Here is an 18383-nt window from a genome sequence, read left to right on the forward strand (position 1 = left end):
TGGTGAATTCATGGACTATAACCAAAATATGGACATGCATGTGGAAATTCTCATGTAAATGAGCTCCAAACTCAATGATATGGACATGCATGCACACAATGCTACTCAATTCACCTTTTTAGGCTATAACTTGACTCTAATCTCCAATATTTCCATGAACCATGCAAGAAACAACTCAATTTCATGTTCAAGAGGGTGAGTTTCCTACCTTAGATCTTGAATTCCAAGTATGGAAGCTCAATTTTGCAAATCTCCTTCAATTCCTCTAATTTCAAACAAAATTCTTGTTGAACTAAAATTTTCTTCCAACTCTGTCTCTCTTTCTCTCTCGTTTTTGGTCTAGGAAATGAGATGAAGAATGGCACATCAAAATGTGAATTAAACTCTAAACAAAGTTTTAACAAAGTGGCCTACTATAATGGCAAAAGTGTAATTACCTAGGTTCAATTAGTTTAACATTATTTAATCTAATCTAATCGTTCCAAATCGAATTTTAATTAAACCTACCATAAAATCCTATAAATCCTAATTAGCATATAATACAAATCAATTTCGGAATCGGTCGCTGATAAGGCTTTCAATTCGCAATTCGAAACTAAAACATGAACAGGTCATTTTACGACAAACAGATAGAAATGTAATTTAAGCAACACACTCATCCAAACAGATTAGGATTTCATTCTAATTAATTACTTATTATGCTCAAACACAGTTTAACACTAATCAGAGGTGAGGGTTGTTACAGTATCGGGCATGACAATTGGAATGGCCTTAGCCATCGTAACATCTTGATCTGTGAAAATAGTTTTCAGAGTTTTGTTTGGCATTGCCTCCAGAAAAATTTGAAACAACCATGTAAAAGATTCAGCAGTCTCATCATACATCAACGCTGCACCGAATATAACTGTTTCTTAATGATGATTAAATCTAACAAATGATCCACTCGATTCTCTGAATCATATATATAAATATATAATAAAAAAAATTATATGAATCCACAAATAAATGTATGAATCAGAAAATAATATTTACAAGTAAATGTGATTAACTATCTAACAACAAATATGAATTCACTAGAACAGATCAATGTGATTAACTATATATATATATAGAACATAAAATTTCATATGAAAAAATCTGACTTATACATATAGAATATAAAATTTACCTACTTCAGTGAGTGAACTCATTTCATATGAAAAAATCTGAATTAATTGATTTCAAAAAAATCTGAATCATGGGTTAAAATCTGAATCAAATAGATTAGAATCTGAATTAATTGATTTCATATAGATTAAGGTCTCGTTTGGGAACAGGCTTTTTTAGTAACTTTTTTGACTTTTTGGCTAAAATGTAATGTAAAAAAAACTAGTATATTTGGGATGACTTTTTGACTTTTTACGAAAAGATGTGCAAAAAGTAGAGAGAAAATGAAATCTTTGACTTTTTGGTATGGGTTGTTGGCTTTTTAATTTTTTTAATAACTTTTTGACTTTTTGGCTAAAAGAAACACTTCCCAAATGAGGCCTAAGTGAAATGGGTTAAATAAATCAACATATATGGGTTAAATAAATCATATATGGTTCCAATCTATTTATGTGTTTTTGAAAAATCAATAACAACCCATCTATGAATCCCCAACAGATTATGTGACTGAACCAAACCAAAATCAATAACAAATCTATACATATAGACATATATATATATATATATATAATAGCAAGATGATGAAATAGACCTCGCTGTCGCCGCAATGTCGCCTTCCTGCCATCGCATCACTGCCGGACTCACTGATGCCCGTGATCCTTTGCTCGCCATTGCGGTGCTCCTCTATATCCGCCATCTCTTTCGTCTCTTAGTTCCTCTCTCAGTTAGTATTCATTCTCTTTCAGTTCTTCACTCCGACTTTCAGTCGCTTCTCACGATGCCTCTTTCTCTGTACTAGGGTTCACTGACTCAAATCGATGGTGCAAAGCAAAGAAGACGATACAGAGAGGAGAAAAAGGGAGAAATGAAAATTTTGAATTAAAAAAAAAAAAACTAAATAAAATGACGTCACTTTATCCAAAATGACGTCGTTTTGGAGACCACCGCAGGAAACCATGGTAGATGATTTGGACTCCGCTACCGCTACCACTACCACTACCACCACTTCAACCACCACCATCATGTCACTATTACTACTACCATTACCACCATCATTACTATTGCTATCACTACCACTACTATTATGCTAGAACTACCACTACCACTACCACTACCACCACCGCCACCATCATGCTGTCGCCGTCATCACCACCACTTCTACCATCACTTTCATCACCATTGTCATTATTGTCATGAATATCACCATTATTTTACTACTACTATCATCGCTATCACCACTACCATCACCACTATGCCACTCCACCACTATCATCACAATATAAAAATTAAAATATATAATTTAAAAATAATAAATTTTATTTTATACATATCAAACAACTTTTTTTTAATTCAATATTTAAATTTTTATCAAATAATTTTTTAACTTAAAAAATTTAATATTTAATTTTTAATTTTCAACTTTATCAAACACCACCTAACAATCATACTAATAATACAAGACGGTCAATGTGATTTGGCGTAAAAAAAAAATAAAATAAAAACAATGAAATTTAGACATCTATTGGGGTTTGGACATGTATGTTTTAAAATAAGATATTGTTGTAGGCAGATGTAGTGTAACATTGCTCTCCCAAAAATATATTTTAAATAATAATTCTAACAATTTTATTATTGTATAAGAGAGCAATTAAAATTTTTATTTTTTTGTTAATTTTTTTAAATGATAAATTTTAACAAAAAATAATTTTAATTTTCAAAATCACGTAATTCATATTTTAAGTAAATTTAAAAAGGTATGTTTATAATTTGAAAAATGTTAAAGATCTCAAAAAAATTTATAAAATTAGACATTTAATAAATATTTTAAGTGTCTAACATTACTTAGAAAACAGAATTTATTTAATATTTTTTTAAAAAGTTTTTTTTTTTAATTTCGTCCACTCATGTTTAGCTGGCGAGAGAGGCCACTGCCAACTGGTTATGAAAAAAAAAAAAACTAATGGGGCAGTAGATAATAAAGTAAAATAAAATAAAAGGTTTTTTTTTTTTTTTTTTTTTTTTTGTCTTGGTTGAGTTCTCAAATCCAAAGCCTTTTTAGGGGTTGGAATGTCAGTTTGGAGGTTTTTTTTTTTTTTTAAATCACAGAAAATAAAATAAATTTTTAAATTTAATAAAATAAAACATCATATTCAATTTAAAGTTAATATAATTTTTTTTCTTAAAAAAAATCAACAAAATTAAATACCCTTCTAAACAAGTCTTTTTGGCCTAGACCAAAATAACGAACGCTTAATTCAATACGGATCGTCAACGACAGTCGATAAGAGAGAGGTGAGGGGTAAAAAACCCTAGGGGGGAGAGAGAGAGAGAGAGAGGGAGAGACTCATATCCTATGTTTTGATCATCGTTCACTCCGATTCACATTGCATTCCAAGAATTTCCATAATCTTTATCTTCATCTAAAAAAGGTCAGCATTTTTTCCCTCTTTCTTTTATGCGAATCTGTTGTTGTTCGATTTTCTTTGAATAAATCTGTTTGGTTGCTGGGAAAATGGGGCAGAGGATATCAGGAAAGAAATTTGTGAATCTTCGTTTTAAAAGTTATTTTTAACTGGGAGCTGAGAGAAAAAAAATGAGATTTTTTTTTTTAGTAATGTTTTGATTGAAATTACTTGCTGGAACCCTACGTTTTCTTGCTTCTGCTAATCTGGAAGCATCTCTTTATGGGGAAGATAGTTTTAGAGGTGATTTACGGACCTTTAAATTACATATTTGTTTTTAGTGGCCAACCTTTTTATTTGATTTTTAAAATAGAAAAATCTCACACTGAACTCATGGATGCACTTAAAGCTGGCCCGGACACCAGGTTATAAATAAAAGAAAAAGAAAGTGCCTGAGCGTAAGAATTGTAATCCGGGCTCATCCATCATCTGGCTCAGCCCGCTCTGATTGACAGGCCTAGCTCGGTGCTTTGTTCTTTCCTCAATTGGAAGAACTAAGAAGTTGTTCGAAGGTGTAAATTTTATTATGCAATTACCTAACATGCCAAATTCTCCACAATTGATGTAACCAATGAAACTAAGCTTTCTAATTGTTCAGGATCATAACAAATTACCACTCATTTGTATTCATTGTTCTTGGAAACTCTCATTTGGGTTGGTTTCAATTTGGCTGCTGGCAGTGCTCTTTTCTACACCCCTTGACGTAGGATTACACTTGAGATTTCATGATGCTGATTACAGTCACTTGCTTGGTGGGTTAAAACTAAAACTTCTCATGGCTTTTGGGTTAATGGAGATAAAAGGGATGTTTGATGGCTTGTAGATCAGGAAGATGAAGTATGATGGCTGTAATTTAAGAATTTAGCTTGTTGAATTTTATGAACAATCAGAACAAGTAGTGGAAAGAGAAGAAGAATTAGGAGAAGTTTGAAATAGAGAAAAATAGGAAATGGTTAGTACATAAAAAACTCGAGGTTTAATACCAAGTTACTCTAATCTGATTGCAGTAGAATAGCTTTATTTATAGACTAAAGAAACTCCTTCTAATTAAGTGATAGCACTCCTGAGAGTTGCTGATATCATAATCAAAAAGCCCAATTTTATTTATTTATTTATTTATTTTTTATTTTTATAAATAGAAAGATTTCACGCAAATCTAGTGGTAAACTAATTTTGGGAAATTGTTCTATTGGAAACAATATGAAAAATCATGAAAGTAGAAACTCTTAGAAAATAAGTTTTAAAGGATAGCAACTTTTTTAAACTTGAAATTTTTGCTTGGAAATTTTGATTTCTGGACCTTATTCAATTTAGCATAGTTTATAGCCAAAGGACCACTAAACTTGATACCAACTGACCTAGGTTTTCATAATGGCTAATGTACCTCTAATATGCTAAACCATAACAAACCAAGAAATAACTCAACCAACTAATATTCAATCAAAGAGTCTTGTTGAGTGGAGTGAGGCCTAATGGATCAGTTCTAGGTGTTCAAAGAGGATTACATCTTCTAAGTTCTAACCAAGTTATGGCTACAGTATCATCAAGTTAATTCTTTCTGAAGTAGCCCTTTTGAAGTGGTTCTCACTGTATGCATCTTAAATCAAGCAGTGGGTAGCCCTCTTCCCATTTGAGACTCTTTTCACCTACTAGGTAACCCTCTCTAGTTCTAATTTCCTCTTATTTTATTTTTTAATATTTTGTTTGGGTTGTTGTGGGAGTAACTTATGTAAGAGAAGTTATTTGCTTAAAAGTACTGGGTTCATCTAGGATGCTTATTTTGCTTAATTTAGGGTATTTTCTTCTTCTTATGGATTAATAATGCACAACTGTGTTCGATGTTTGTTATACTGTGCATTGTCTCCTTCTGTATCTGTTTTCTTTGGATCATGTTTTGGAGTTAATATTATTTCCCATACTAGTCGTCTTGGAATTTTCCTTTTCCTTTCTTCTTAATACTTTCCCCTTTATTTAATATTTTGTCAATTTGTACTACATTTTTGACAGGGACTAGTGGGAATTGGGTCATGGAAAATATCAAGGGGTCATCAAACATCAGAAATGCAATTTACTATGGAAAACACCCTCTACTTCCTCCTAAAAGTCCATTTCCTAGTATTTCTCCGAATTTTGTTGATTATGTCCCTAGCCCTGCTATTGGACCTAAAGGTATTGCAAAGCACAGAGAGGTGAATTCGAATCACCAGCGTACTTCCTCTGAGAGCTTTCTGATGGAGGAGCAACCTTCGTGGCTGGATGAACTCCTTAACGAACCTGAAACACCTGTGCGCAAAGGAGGTCATCGGCGTTCATCAAGTGACTCCTTTGCATATATAGATGTAGCTAATGCATCTACTATTGATTATGCAGTTCAGGATGAGTACACATTTAAAAATATGGTTTCAGTGCCTTCATGGGGATCACAAGACTTTGAACAATATAAAGATGTGCAGCATTCTTCTTTGGGAAAACCAAAGAATCGGGCACGGGATTTTTCTTTGAATTCAATGTCACATCCAAGAGGTGTTCTTTCTGCTAGAGACAATGTCATTATGCAAAGTTCAGGATCATCATGTGTTCCACAAGAAGCAGATTTGATTCCATCTGCAGCCACTGAAATTCACGATCCAATTGAATCTGGTCCTCATGATCCAAAAACTGCCTCTGAAAGGAAGGATTCTGCTCATGCTAAGCCTTCTACAGTAGAAACAGATACAAAACGTGCTAAGCAGTATGTCCTATTCTTTGCTTTAATACCTGACAATATTAGCCTGCCTGCTTGTATTTTTTTGGTATTAACTTTTTTTTTTTTTTTGGGATAAGTTATTTTTTGATATTACATTAGAACTGCAATGTTTGTTGATCTTAACTCTCAACTGCTGCTTATTGTTTATTGCTGCTTATTTGTTGCCATGATCTGTATTTGACTCTATTGAGTTACTTGGGATAGACTTCTGTTATTTGATCAATTTAAAGTGTGGATATTTTGCGACTCTTTACTCTTTGAAGGTTGATTGCTATCCTCTTGTGATATTATTAAAGATAAGTGTCCAGTAAATCTGTAATTCTGTATATTTGAATAAGTAGCTAATACTCATTAGAGAGCGAATGAATCTTTCTAAGATATAGAAGGTAGTTAATTTGTCTAAAATATGTAAATTTTACATAAAAGGTGACCTCCATATAACAACTCTTAATTGGTTTACTGTGGTTGAAGGACAGAGATAAATAGCAATATTTCCTCCTATTTTCTTGTTTTTTACTTTGGTGGTAAAGAAAATGAATGGTGGATGGTTTCAAGCCAGATCTACTTGTGACTTAATCATATTTTGGTTAGAGTCTATTTATATTTTTTTTAGGTTAGTACAACTTTGGTTGGTTTTCTATATGATTTTTTTATGTTTCATATGTTAGGGTTATTTTGGCATGGGCTGTACGTGCTGCTTATGAGTCATAATACGGTTCAAGTTATATTATTTGGTCTCCAAATATGTTTTTTCAGAAGGTTTTAAATGCGTTTTTACTTGTGAGATTAGGAATTCTAGTCTATATAAAGCTTATTTAATTCAATGGAGAATATGACATTTCCAGAACTTTTAAAACTTTGCAATTGTATGATGTGATGATTCTATCCCTGGGCGTGGTTCTTAGAATTTCTCCTTGTTTTCTTTCTTTATTTTTCTTCACTTCTAGCTTATAACACTTTAGAAACTGATCTGCTTCAAGCCTTTTGTCAACCAATGAAGCACCAACACTTAAAAACAAGTGCTGTAGGGTGTCAGACACGAGAACATTGTGGGGACACGTAGGGGACAGGCCATGTGGCGTGTTAATTTATTTAATTAATTTGTTTTCAGGGGACACACCGGAGACACGTGGGTGGGGGACACTTTGGGGACACGCCAGCTAGTTATTTTTTACCTTTTTTCTTTAGTTCTTTTGATGGATATTGAATGTTGAATGTTTATTATTTTTTGCTTAGATTTAAATACTTAATGAACTATCCATAAAAAAGATATAAATGATTACTGTTAATTTAAAGGTTATGATTTATTTATTAAAAGTATCAAATTAGTATTTGTTTTTGTTAAGTAGATGTAATATTAGTCTACATAGCAAATAAATATATGAAAAAATATTTTGTTGCCGTGTTTCTGCTACATCTGTGTCCGCATTTTTTTGAAATCATAGTGTCCTGAGTCTGTGTTTGTATCCGCATTTGTGTCCGTGTTTGTGCTTTTTAGCTCTTTTTTTTTTTTTTTTTTTTTTTCTTTCGTTTTTGGGTATAATAGCTCTTTCTTTTTTCATGCCTCCCACATTATCACAACTCTCAACTAAGAGACAACTCCTCTCACTTTCTTGCTTGTCTCTGACTAATTTGCAGTAGTTACACAACTTTTTACTGAGATATAACTCCTCCATCCCTTCTCTATTATATATAAACATGGTGTTCACACAATTTTAATTGTATAGGATTTCTGGCTCTTATTTATTGTCAATATTTTACCGAAAGAGAAATGATAGAGACCCACAATTTAGGCAAGGTAGTGAGGCTTTTATGATTGAATGTCTGACAAATCAAAAGTTGGCATCTATTATGCCACATCATTGTGGGAATTTTTTTAGGGGTCTCAAACATTTTTCTTATATTGAATTGTCTGATCAGTATGACAAGGTGTAAATATGTGATGAAGGGGTTAAGAGGATGTGAGGACCATTAATATAAAGAAACATATAACCAAATTTTGGATTTTGTCTAATTAAATTTAAGTTGCTCTGGAAGTGGAATTAATTCATAACAGTTATGTGATTTTAAAATTAAGTTGCTTGAGCTGATGTAAGAACTTTTTAAACTAGTTGATAGTTGTTCCCTGGTTGCACCACAAAATGGATTATAAACTAGTAAATCACATGTAGAGTTTTTTGGGAGAGAAATGCTGAAAAATGTGTAATGATGCAAGAGCTCTTTTCCACTTATATGTTCAAAGAAAAAGGGTGTGTTGGGTTTTTGGCCCCTATGTTGAATATGTGTTCCAAATCTTGTGTTAGTAAGTACTACTATACTATTAAATACATTTGGTAGTTTGATACAAGATGTCTGCTATTCTTAAAAAAGGATTGTTGTAATCCAAAATGGTTAAGAGATGATTAATTTGATATAAAAGTTGTATAGTAAATCTGAAATGCTATTATGAAGGCAATTTGCTCAACGTTCACGGGTCCGGAAGCTTCAATACATTGCTGAGTTGGAAAAGAATGTGCAAGCTTTACAGGCAAGTATTATAAACTACGAAATTTTGAGGTCGAATTTTCGTGGATAGGTTAGACTGTATTTTGTTATAATAAGCTGATGTTACTCCTCATTATGATTACAGTCAGAAGGATCTGAAGTTTCTGCTGAGCTTGAATTTGTCAACCAGCAGAATCTTATTCTGAGCATGGAGAACAAAGCTCTGAAGCAACGTTTGGAAAATTTAGCCCAGGAGCAGCTTATCAAGTACTGTAAGTTTTCATACTTCTTGAACTTTTGTAAGTCATGTTTGCTTCTGTTGCTTGAAAGTCTAAATCAGTTTTTATAACTCTCATTAGTTCACATTCATCAGGTGCTGGTTTACTAGATATAGTGACATGTTAAAAGTATATTTACTTATCACAAAAGAAAAGAAAATGTGGTGTGTTAGAACAAGTTGGTGACTTTGTATATCATTGTTTCCTGTTTGTGAAATGGAAACAATAGACAGCATTGGAAATTCCTAAAAAATATGGGAACTTTGATAATGGATGCAGTTTAAGGGTAATTGGAAATTAGGAATTCCTAAATGGAAATTGAAGAGAAACTGTGTTGAAATGAGCAGAAAGGAACACGGAGGCATCTTCAGGAGCTTTTGCTGGCATTTTGGACACTAGTACTGCTGGAACTACTGTAGAGGTTTTATATTTGGAGTGAGAGCTTATGGTAGTTTATCTGTCAGTAACATAACATCTTTTACTATTTTCAGTTCTCATGTGGACTTTGTTCTTTTGTAGCATGAAGAAACATTCCTAGACAGAGCTTTGCACTATTGCAAATTCTTTTTCCATGAAAAGGCTCCTATAAAATTACGAATGGTTGATCAAAAAAAATTTATGAAATGGTTAGGCGGTGTATTAAATCCAAAACCATTATTAGTTTTATAAAAAATACAATTAAAGATGTTTTCCTGCATTGATTCTTCTACATCCTAATCCATATAACCATTGTGATCACTCTTGAAATTATTAATTCTTTATAATTAAGGCTTTTGTATATATATATTGGTTTTTCATGGAGCTGTACGTTATTTGTAAAGAGGCCTTTTTTCTTGCTTTGTTGTTCACATTACCAATGGACGACTGGAAGGAAAAAGGCTACATCACTTGTAGGGGTTTTCTTTTGATAGAGTTGGATCCAAGTATTTCTGGAATTTAAAAAACTATATAAAATGATATGGTAAAATTGTGAGCCTTAGCACTACAAAAAAAGACTTATCAAGATATTACTTAGGCCTTGTTTATCAATAGGCTATTTTAGCCAAAAAAGGCCCACTACAAGATCACATCACTCTTTTATTTTTTTTTGTACATATTTTCATAAAAACTTAAAAAATTACTGAGATAGCCAATGTCACTAGCACGCCATTTATAGGAGTTTGAATTGTCTCCTGTCCACAAACTTTATTCAATTTTATGTGTAGATCATCTATAAAAAAAAATTAGATTGACATGACAAATATATCCGCATGTCTGTGTCATATCCATGTTGTGTCACATGACAAATATATCCACATGTCCGTTTCCTAGACAGAGCCTTCTTTTGTTGGTTGCTTTTGATAGAATTAGTATTTAGTGTAAGGAGGTTTTGGGAAGTTAAAAAGAACTCCAAAAATTATATCTTAAGAAGGATTGATGAGTTGGATAGTATTGTCTAGTGGAGGACTTGGTGGTGTCTCCTTGAATTGTGGAACCATTAATTGAGTGTGGACTGTTCATTCATCTGGTCTGTGGCTATTGTACCTCTCGAAGTTAAAGGGTCTGCATGGTCTGTGGCTTGCAAGAAGCTTAATGCCAATGGCATGATTTAGGAAATGAGGCCTAATTGCCTTTTGCTTCCACAATGATGTGTCATATGTAAAAGGGGAGAGGAGACTATTGATCACTTGTTCTTGCATTGTGTTGTAGCTATGACTTTATGGCACAAATTCTTTTTAGTCTAAGAACCACATTCATTTTTAGGAAGGTGGCGTGCCCATGTCGGACACACAATTGGGGGACCCACACATCCATTTGTTTATATTTTAGTAGTTTATATGTCACAGTATTGTATACATTTGTATATTGGTTGGTTTGTTGCAAGAAATGCTTATCATCGGCCTGGAAATCGTTTGCTTTGCAGTAAACTGAGACTGTAGAGCTTAGTAGCATAGAATTACACACAAGACATTGACACAATTGGACTCTCAACACAAATACAATGCACAATGAATCCTTTAGAAGGACAATATATGGAGAGGATACAGCACCATGTAAATATAAGGCTACTACATATATCACTAGTGTCTGTTGCACACTTGACTTGTGGTCACCCTGTGTACGTGTGAAACTTTTCAAATTGAGAAGAAAAGGTTGTACACTTCTCTGGGTGTATTTTTTTGTCCCTCCGTCCCCACCCACCAAGAAATGGTGAAAAAATTTAGCTTATATTTCATTAACCTTTTCATTTTCATTTTCCTTTCCAAATCCATGATATTAACACCACCCAAGTGTGGACACATCTTGAGGAGTTACCCAGAATTTTGGTGTCCAAAATTGACCGTGTTTTTTGTAGGATGTTTATGCTACGTAGCTTTGGATAAACAGTTTCTTGTTTGCTTGGAGAGATTATTAGTTTCCTGTTGGGATATATTGGCTTTCCCTTGCATGTTCTGCATTGATTTTAAATGAATAATCTTAGGGATCATGAAAAAAATCATGAAATGCATCATGAAGATTTTTCATCTTTTGATTAGTGTGTGATGTTTTATTGTATGTGTAATCCAAATGTGGAAAATATTTCATGATCATCTTCATGATATTTTTTTCATGATCCTTAGCATTACTCATTTTAAATTAGCGTTTCAATAATATATGACACTTGAATTCAAAGAAAGAATGAGAGGCTAATATTTTCTTTTCGTTTCCAAATCTCTATCCAAATTCATAATCCAAACACAACCTTAGAAGAGAGATATCAGGCTGTGCTATGCAGGCAAGCTGGGAATTCATTTCCGCATATTCATTGAGAAACTAAGACAATTTAGGCTTTGTGCAGTGGAACATGATGTATTGGAGAGAGAGATTGGAAGGCTGCGAGCGCTGTATCAGCAACAACAACAGCCACCGCAACAACAGCAACCATCTTCGGGCCATCGACGCACCAAAAGTAGGGACCTTGATTTCCAATTTGCAAACCTTTCTTTGAAACACAAGGATGCTAGTTCTGGTCATGACCCTATTTCAGGCCCACTTAACATTTGAACCATGTGACGTAGCTAGCAAGCCGTTTGTGCTGTGCCGTTCCGTGACTTTGCCTCAACTGATGTTTCCATGCCATTGACAAATATTTGCAGTTCCCGCTCATGGTGCCTGCCCTCTTTGCTGAAGCTTTGCTTGTTTGACATCTTGCCTTTCTGTTTTTGCTTTTAATTTTTGTTTTTGGGTTTTTAATTAATACGTATGTGCACCTGGTAGTCATGCCAAGAACTTGTGTTTTTGGCGGGTTGACTCACCGGAGGTGGTGACTCGAACAGCTTGATCATTGTTCATCTCCCCCTGTATGTTCCAGCTATTAAAATTCATAAATTTTCCTTATTTTATACTTTTCGTTATGCTGCACACATTGTTGAGGCTGTACTTCTAAATGCATTGTGCTAAATGTGTAATAAAAAGCTATGCTTCGGAAATTCTGTTTTATTCATGACATGATTGATGCCTTGAGTTTCCAGGTTGCCAGTTAGACTGTTGTGCTCTGTTTGTTATGAGCCTTTATTTATTTATTTTATTTCCCTTTTGGCTGAGAAAGGGTGGGTAGACTTAAACATTTACTGTATCGTCGTGATATTTTGGTATTTATGCGCATGTCCTCAGGAAATATGATTAAATGTTGTCATATGAAGTGCACAAGGCTTCTGTTTACAATATGGTTAGGGATGTAATGTAGCAACTCAATTTTAACATCGAAACAAGGTAATTGACCGCTTAGGTGGACGGTGATAATTCTCTTTCCTTTCTCTGTTTTGGAAGTTGTTCACCATTTGGAGTTTGGTATTGATAAATGCACTGTATGCTGATTCGTAGGATTAATCTGTCCTTTTGAACCCCTTTTGTTTCCTTAATTTCTCTCTACTTCTGTCTCTTGGTTGATTTTTCATTATCATTGTCTTCCTGAAGAACTGTGTTTTGGTGTGAAATATTCAGGGGTTTTCTGGACAAATATCTATCTACATGATCTGATCTAGATCAAAACTTTAGAAAACATTACAAGTAAAATGCTAATAAAATAAAATAAAATGTGTACTTAAAAACAAGAGTCAAAATATATATTTTTTAATTTTTCAAAACAATACTACAATTAACAATAATGAGGAAACAATTATGCTGAATGTAAATGGTGCACTGAGGTGGCCATCGTTTGGGAGCCTTGGGTAGTCATCTGGAGAGGGCATGACACAGTCATCACCATTGAAGGAAATTTTTCTTGGAAAAGCCCATCCTTCCCTGAAAGTGAAAATCCCTGTATCTTTGTGTAGTACCATCTCAGTTTGTATATTTCCGTTGTACCCTGATTGGAGTAACATGTCGTTGTAGTACTGAATACCATAAAACATTCCCGTATCGTCTGGATAAATGAGGTTAGAAAGTGGAGGAACATGTAAGATTCTTTCTCACCAAACGCAAACATTCTTATAAAATAAAGGGAATAACCTTTAATCTTGATGCATTTCATAACCATCCATAGAACTTGAATGATCATCAAAATAAGTGAAACTATCAAAAAATGTGATAAATAGAGTATCAACCAACTTACTTAGGTCACCATATTGATTGAGTGCCTTATAGTTGAAGCTAAAAACTTCTGTCACACTTCGCATGTTGGGATGTAACACCACCAAGTTCCATTGGCTATAATTCTTTGCATAATTCAAGTTTGTCACTGTGATTTTGACCCGCCAGTACTGCGTGTAACTTACTTTAACGTGCCAGTGCACTTTTATGGGGCACATGTGTTGTGTACACTGCACTATTGGCTGTGGAGCTTCATTAGGCAATTGCAACACTGATGGTGAGTCACCGGGCCTGCGGTTATCAGTAAAAATAGTGAAATGGAAATTAAGATAGTTTTTAAAAACTGGATGAAATCAGTTGTTTTCAGATTAGAATCTCATTGTGATGTTGTTCATTTTTTCTTTTGTTCATACTAGAACCATTGAACTCGTTAGATACTGATTCCTATCTCAAAAGTGTTTTCTCCTTGATTTCTTTTCATGAGAAAATGGCCTGATAAAATGAGAACATGATTTAGAAAGCTGATAAAGTTCTTTACAAGAATAAGGGGATTTACCTTACACATTTTGCTTCAGGTTGTCCTTGGCAGCGACAACTACAGAGAGGGCATGAAACGATGGTTTCATTGTAGAATGCAGACAAGGAAACACAACAAGTTGGAGTCGGTGAAGCGCGAAATTGAGAGTATGAACAAGTCACATTATATGTGGCTACAACAAACCGAAACAACAGAAGAACATAAGAAAGAAAAAGAAAGAGAATAGTGTATAAAACAGAAGCTAAATTATGTTCACTTCTTCTAGTCAATGAAGGGGCGAAATTGGTGAATCCAACTTTTGCTCTTCCCAACTAGACCTTTGTTATAGCTTTAGAAATTACCAACTTAGTGTGACTTACCAAGAGCTTGCGTTTGTCGCCGGCCATTATCCTCAATAAACTTGCTCGGCGCAACCTCAACCGGATCTCCACAAGTATAACCAACAAGCCCAAGAGTGAAATTTCCCGGCATTGAAATATTTGTAGAGGTAGTGGAAGCACCAACATTCATCTGAAAAGCGGCGCCAAACAAGTTCGGGCCTTGTATAATGGACGATAATACCCCTCCTTTGCAACAATTAGCAACTTGCTTATTGTAAGAAACTCCAGGCATAAGGTCAATAATAACTGGCTTCTTTTCACAACAATGAGGAAGTTGCTTTCCCTTGAAAGCTGAACAATTGCCTTGTTCAGTAGTTTCAGCACCCCACATATTCCAAATTACCTCATCGCCCTGCCATGTCCAACTTAGCCTCCAACCCGGTGGCTCGATATGTCGGTACATCTGGTAATTGAAAATGACTACTCTTACCTGCAAATATTGTATAGAATTTTTAATTGGAGCTTTGAGCCTGGTGGTGAGCTGAAAATAGAATGAATTTGGGATATGAATTTGGGTATGCAGGTTAAGGCCAACTAGCTTTTTTTGATGCGCTCAGGTCACGCCAGTTCTGAGGACCAAAACCTTCGACCCAAATAAAAAAATTATTTCAAAAGGTACATTACAAATAGAATATATGATATAAATTTAAATTTAATATGGGGATTGTAATAAAGTCTCTTGGATTTTAGGAATAAAGTTTTCAAAATCTATTTGTTATTAAATATTATCGAAATATTTTGTAAAATCACTTCACTTTCTATATATATAAATTTTCATGCATCATTGTGGATCTTATTATTATTTTTAAAATGTAATCAAACTTGAATTACTTGCAAAAAAAAAAAAAATAATAATATGAATACGGGTGCATCACATACATATAAATTATAACAAACAATAACTTACATCTTGTGTATCTTCATTCATTTGCATAACATCCCATTTGATAGTGATGTTTCCATTAGGATCCAATGGATCATACCCATCTGCATTTCCCACAATCAAATGCAAAAAAGTCTCAAAGATTTTACAAAAAAATGCAAATTAAATCTATGATGTCTCAAACAATTCTAATTTGCTCCAACAAAAATTGACGTATTTGAAGAATACTCACAAGTTAGTGAAAGAGAACTGATGAGAGAGAAGGAAAACACAGTCAATACCAAGCAGATTGGCCTTTGATCCAAAAACAAAAATGGGTTCCAATCCATTTCTCTGACTCTCATTCTCTCTCCTCAATCTTAAGCTCTGCTGTTTTGTGTCATTCCTTGTATATAGAGAGAGATATATAAGAGGAGAGAGAGAGAGACCATGCATTGCATAGTTACATTACATGTATGGGTATGGCTGTATGTATAATCTCATCTCTCTCTTTCATTTTCTCTCTCCTCTCTCTATATATAACGTATGGGAAAATTACACTTTTACCTTATAGTTTAACTTAAATTTCACATGCTATGAATTCAATTTAAACAATTTTGAAACTACATTGTAAGTTTAGTTTTTATTTGGTCTCCAAATAATCGTCAATTTTTTTTATATGCATTTGTTATAAAATCGTTAATTTTAACATTGAATTTGAATAAAAAGACCAAATTGAAATTACACTAAAAGAGAGAGCTCAAATTATTAAAATTAAAATTAATAAGACTAAAATAAAATTTGAAACAAATTACAATGATAAAAAGTGTAATTCACCGATATAAAATGTATATAAATGTAGATGTTTCTCTCTCTAAAACAAATAAATCAGAATTAAAGCTTTGTTTTTACCATATTTAGGTGATGAGAATGCGTCTTTGCGGGGATTGAGATCGTTTTTTGACCTCTTGCCACTAACATTTCAATCAAAAAATAATAAAAATTTTATATGAAAATTAATCACAATAATGCAATAATAATATTTTTAACATAGAAAATGTTATATAAACTAATTTTTTTTTACAACGTTTAATTTTTGAACTAACAGATATTATGAGTTTGTAGGGAAGAAATTTTGAAATTTATAATAGGACATATTTAAATAATATGATAGGGATAACTCATGCGAGTAAAAATTATTTGTAAAATTTGTATAGTATCACTTATTTATTTATTTATAAATAATAAGCTATTTTAATAAGTTTTTGATTTGAAGTAAATAGGTACAAATCTGTGTATATAGGTTTTTAGTATAATAATTTTGTTTGTATATTATTACTCTAAAAAAAATATTTAAAATTTAAAATGTATAAATAGATTATTCTAAGTATAACTCACACTATGACTAATTTGATTATTTTGGGTATTAATTTGTGAAACATGATTACTGTAGCTAACCCAAATCCAATCTTAAAAAAAAATTCTAAATCTTAAGTCTGCTTACTTAACTCAATATTTATAACTAATATTATTATTATTTTTTGAAGACTTTTAAATGAATTGGACCCTCTTAATAATTATTTGAATTTCGGTTACCAAAATCTAATAGTAATATAAGTTTGGATCTTTTAGTAACTTTTTCACTTTTTTTTTGGGATCAAATAACTGTTTCACTATTAGACACGAATATTTATGCTTGTTTTACTTATATATATATACTAGTGAGGGGGTTGCGTGCAAAGCACGCTAGCTGATGCCCATTAATAAAAGGAGATAATAATATAATTTTGTTAATAAATTTGGTATTCTGGATGAATCATAGATCGAAAAAATGAAATAGAATTAAATGAAAAACATTATGGACTATTAAATGTGACAACAAATGAGGGGCATCTTGCATTCATGTTGCTTATTTGTATAAATCTGCAGATATGGGAGGAAGACAATGACTTAGCATGTTTTGAGGTCTACATGTAATGAACATGTGGAAAGTTCAATAGCTTTTGAGATACAACAAGAACTTGAAGTTTATGATCTGTAACAAGAATCAACGCACATCATATTTTTTTGATTTTCAAAATAGTACTATAAAAATAAAGTTCAAACTATTCATGCAGGAAGAGAATGAGAGTTGTAAGTGGGTTAGTACCCATTGTAAGTAATATTGGATAATTTCCTTTCACAAGCAATAAGAACCAAACCAAACCAAAAGTAATATTGAGTTGTGTCTAGCACATTGTAGTTCCAAACAGGCAACAACAAAAATATGTTACAAACCAAACCACCTGAGCCATACCAAACCAAAAATATGTCACATTGTAGTAACCTATTACAAAAATATTATAGTGTAGAGTGTTCTTTCTAGAGAGATTTGGTAGAGGGTACACTTGTTGCAGCCGAAATATCAGAAGCAGAATTTGTACCAACAGCAGCAGTTGAAATATCAGAAGCAACATTTGTACCAATAGTTGATGGAAATAGTTCTTTCTTTGCCTTGGGTTCTATTTGGACAGATTGTTGATGTGGTTTTGAAGCAAGAGTTATGATTGAGGGTTCTGCATCATCATTGTTCACTGATGTGATGACATGTTGAAGCATTGCTTGTCCACGGAACTGATATTGGTGAGGCTTTAGTTGAATAATGTGATATTCTGGCACATTCAATTTTGGAAGGGCTTCGTTTGAAACTTTTCCATCCTGCATAATATATGTAGAATATTTAAAAATTTGGGAAGAAAAATAGTGAATTTGAAGATGAAGTATGTTAATTTATTTGACCTGTGTTGTATGCTTCATTAGGTCAGTAGATGAAATTGAAAAGAACTTTTCTGCATGATCTTGGAATATTGTTGCCATTATTGAACCTGAATTATCTTTGAGTTCAACTTGGAATTTGACTCTGTTTGTTTGTAGTAAATTATATGTTAGTTTTATTA

At 33.0% G+C, this 18383-nt stretch overlaps 3 protein-coding genes across 3 annotated transcripts; 1 reads left to right on the forward strand and 2 right to left on the reverse strand.

Annotated features, from left to right (window-relative positions):
• Positions 1-3332: 3332 nt before the first annotated feature.
• LOC114287325 (uncharacterized protein At4g06598) lies at positions 3333-12565 on the forward strand. Its single transcript, XM_082900184.1, has 5 exons — positions 3333-3575; positions 5616-6339; positions 8806-8885; positions 8988-9110; positions 11935-12565. The coding sequence occupies exons 2-5, from the start codon at positions 5636-5638 to the stop codon at positions 12138-12140; spliced, it is 1113 nt and encodes a 370-aa protein (XP_082756310.1). The 5' UTR covers positions 3333-3575; positions 5616-5635; the 3' UTR covers positions 12141-12565.
• Positions 12566-13174: 609 nt separating this feature from the next.
• Positions 13175-15937, reverse strand: LOC114287324 (COBRA-like protein 6). The gene is made up of 6 exons (XM_082900183.1): positions 15701-15937; positions 15493-15572; positions 14565-15015; positions 14224-14377; positions 13690-13958; positions 13175-13500 (listed from the first exon to the last, which is right to left on the reverse strand). Exons 1-6 carry the CDS (start codon positions 15810-15812, stop codon positions 13217-13219), a joined length of 1350 nt encoding a protein of 449 aa, XP_082756309.1. The 5' UTR covers positions 15813-15937; the 3' UTR covers positions 13175-13216.
• Positions 15938-17646: 1709 nt separating this feature from the next.
• Positions 17647-18381, reverse strand: LOC145804302 (uncharacterized). Its single transcript, XM_082897993.1, has 2 exons — positions 18226-18381; positions 17647-18144 (listed from the first exon to the last, which is right to left on the reverse strand). Exons 1-2 carry the CDS (start codon positions 18301-18303, stop codon positions 17809-17811), a joined length of 414 nt encoding a protein of 137 aa, XP_082754119.1. The 5' UTR covers positions 18304-18381; the 3' UTR covers positions 17647-17808.
• Positions 18382-18383: the final 2 nt, after the last annotated feature.

This window comes from Camellia sinensis, chromosome 12 (assembly GCF_055761805.1).
Source record: "Camellia sinensis isolate YWXY chromosome 12, ASM5576180v1, whole genome shotgun sequence".
Classification (NCBI taxonomy): domain Eukaryota; kingdom Viridiplantae; phylum Streptophyta; class Magnoliopsida; order Ericales; family Theaceae; genus Camellia; species Camellia sinensis.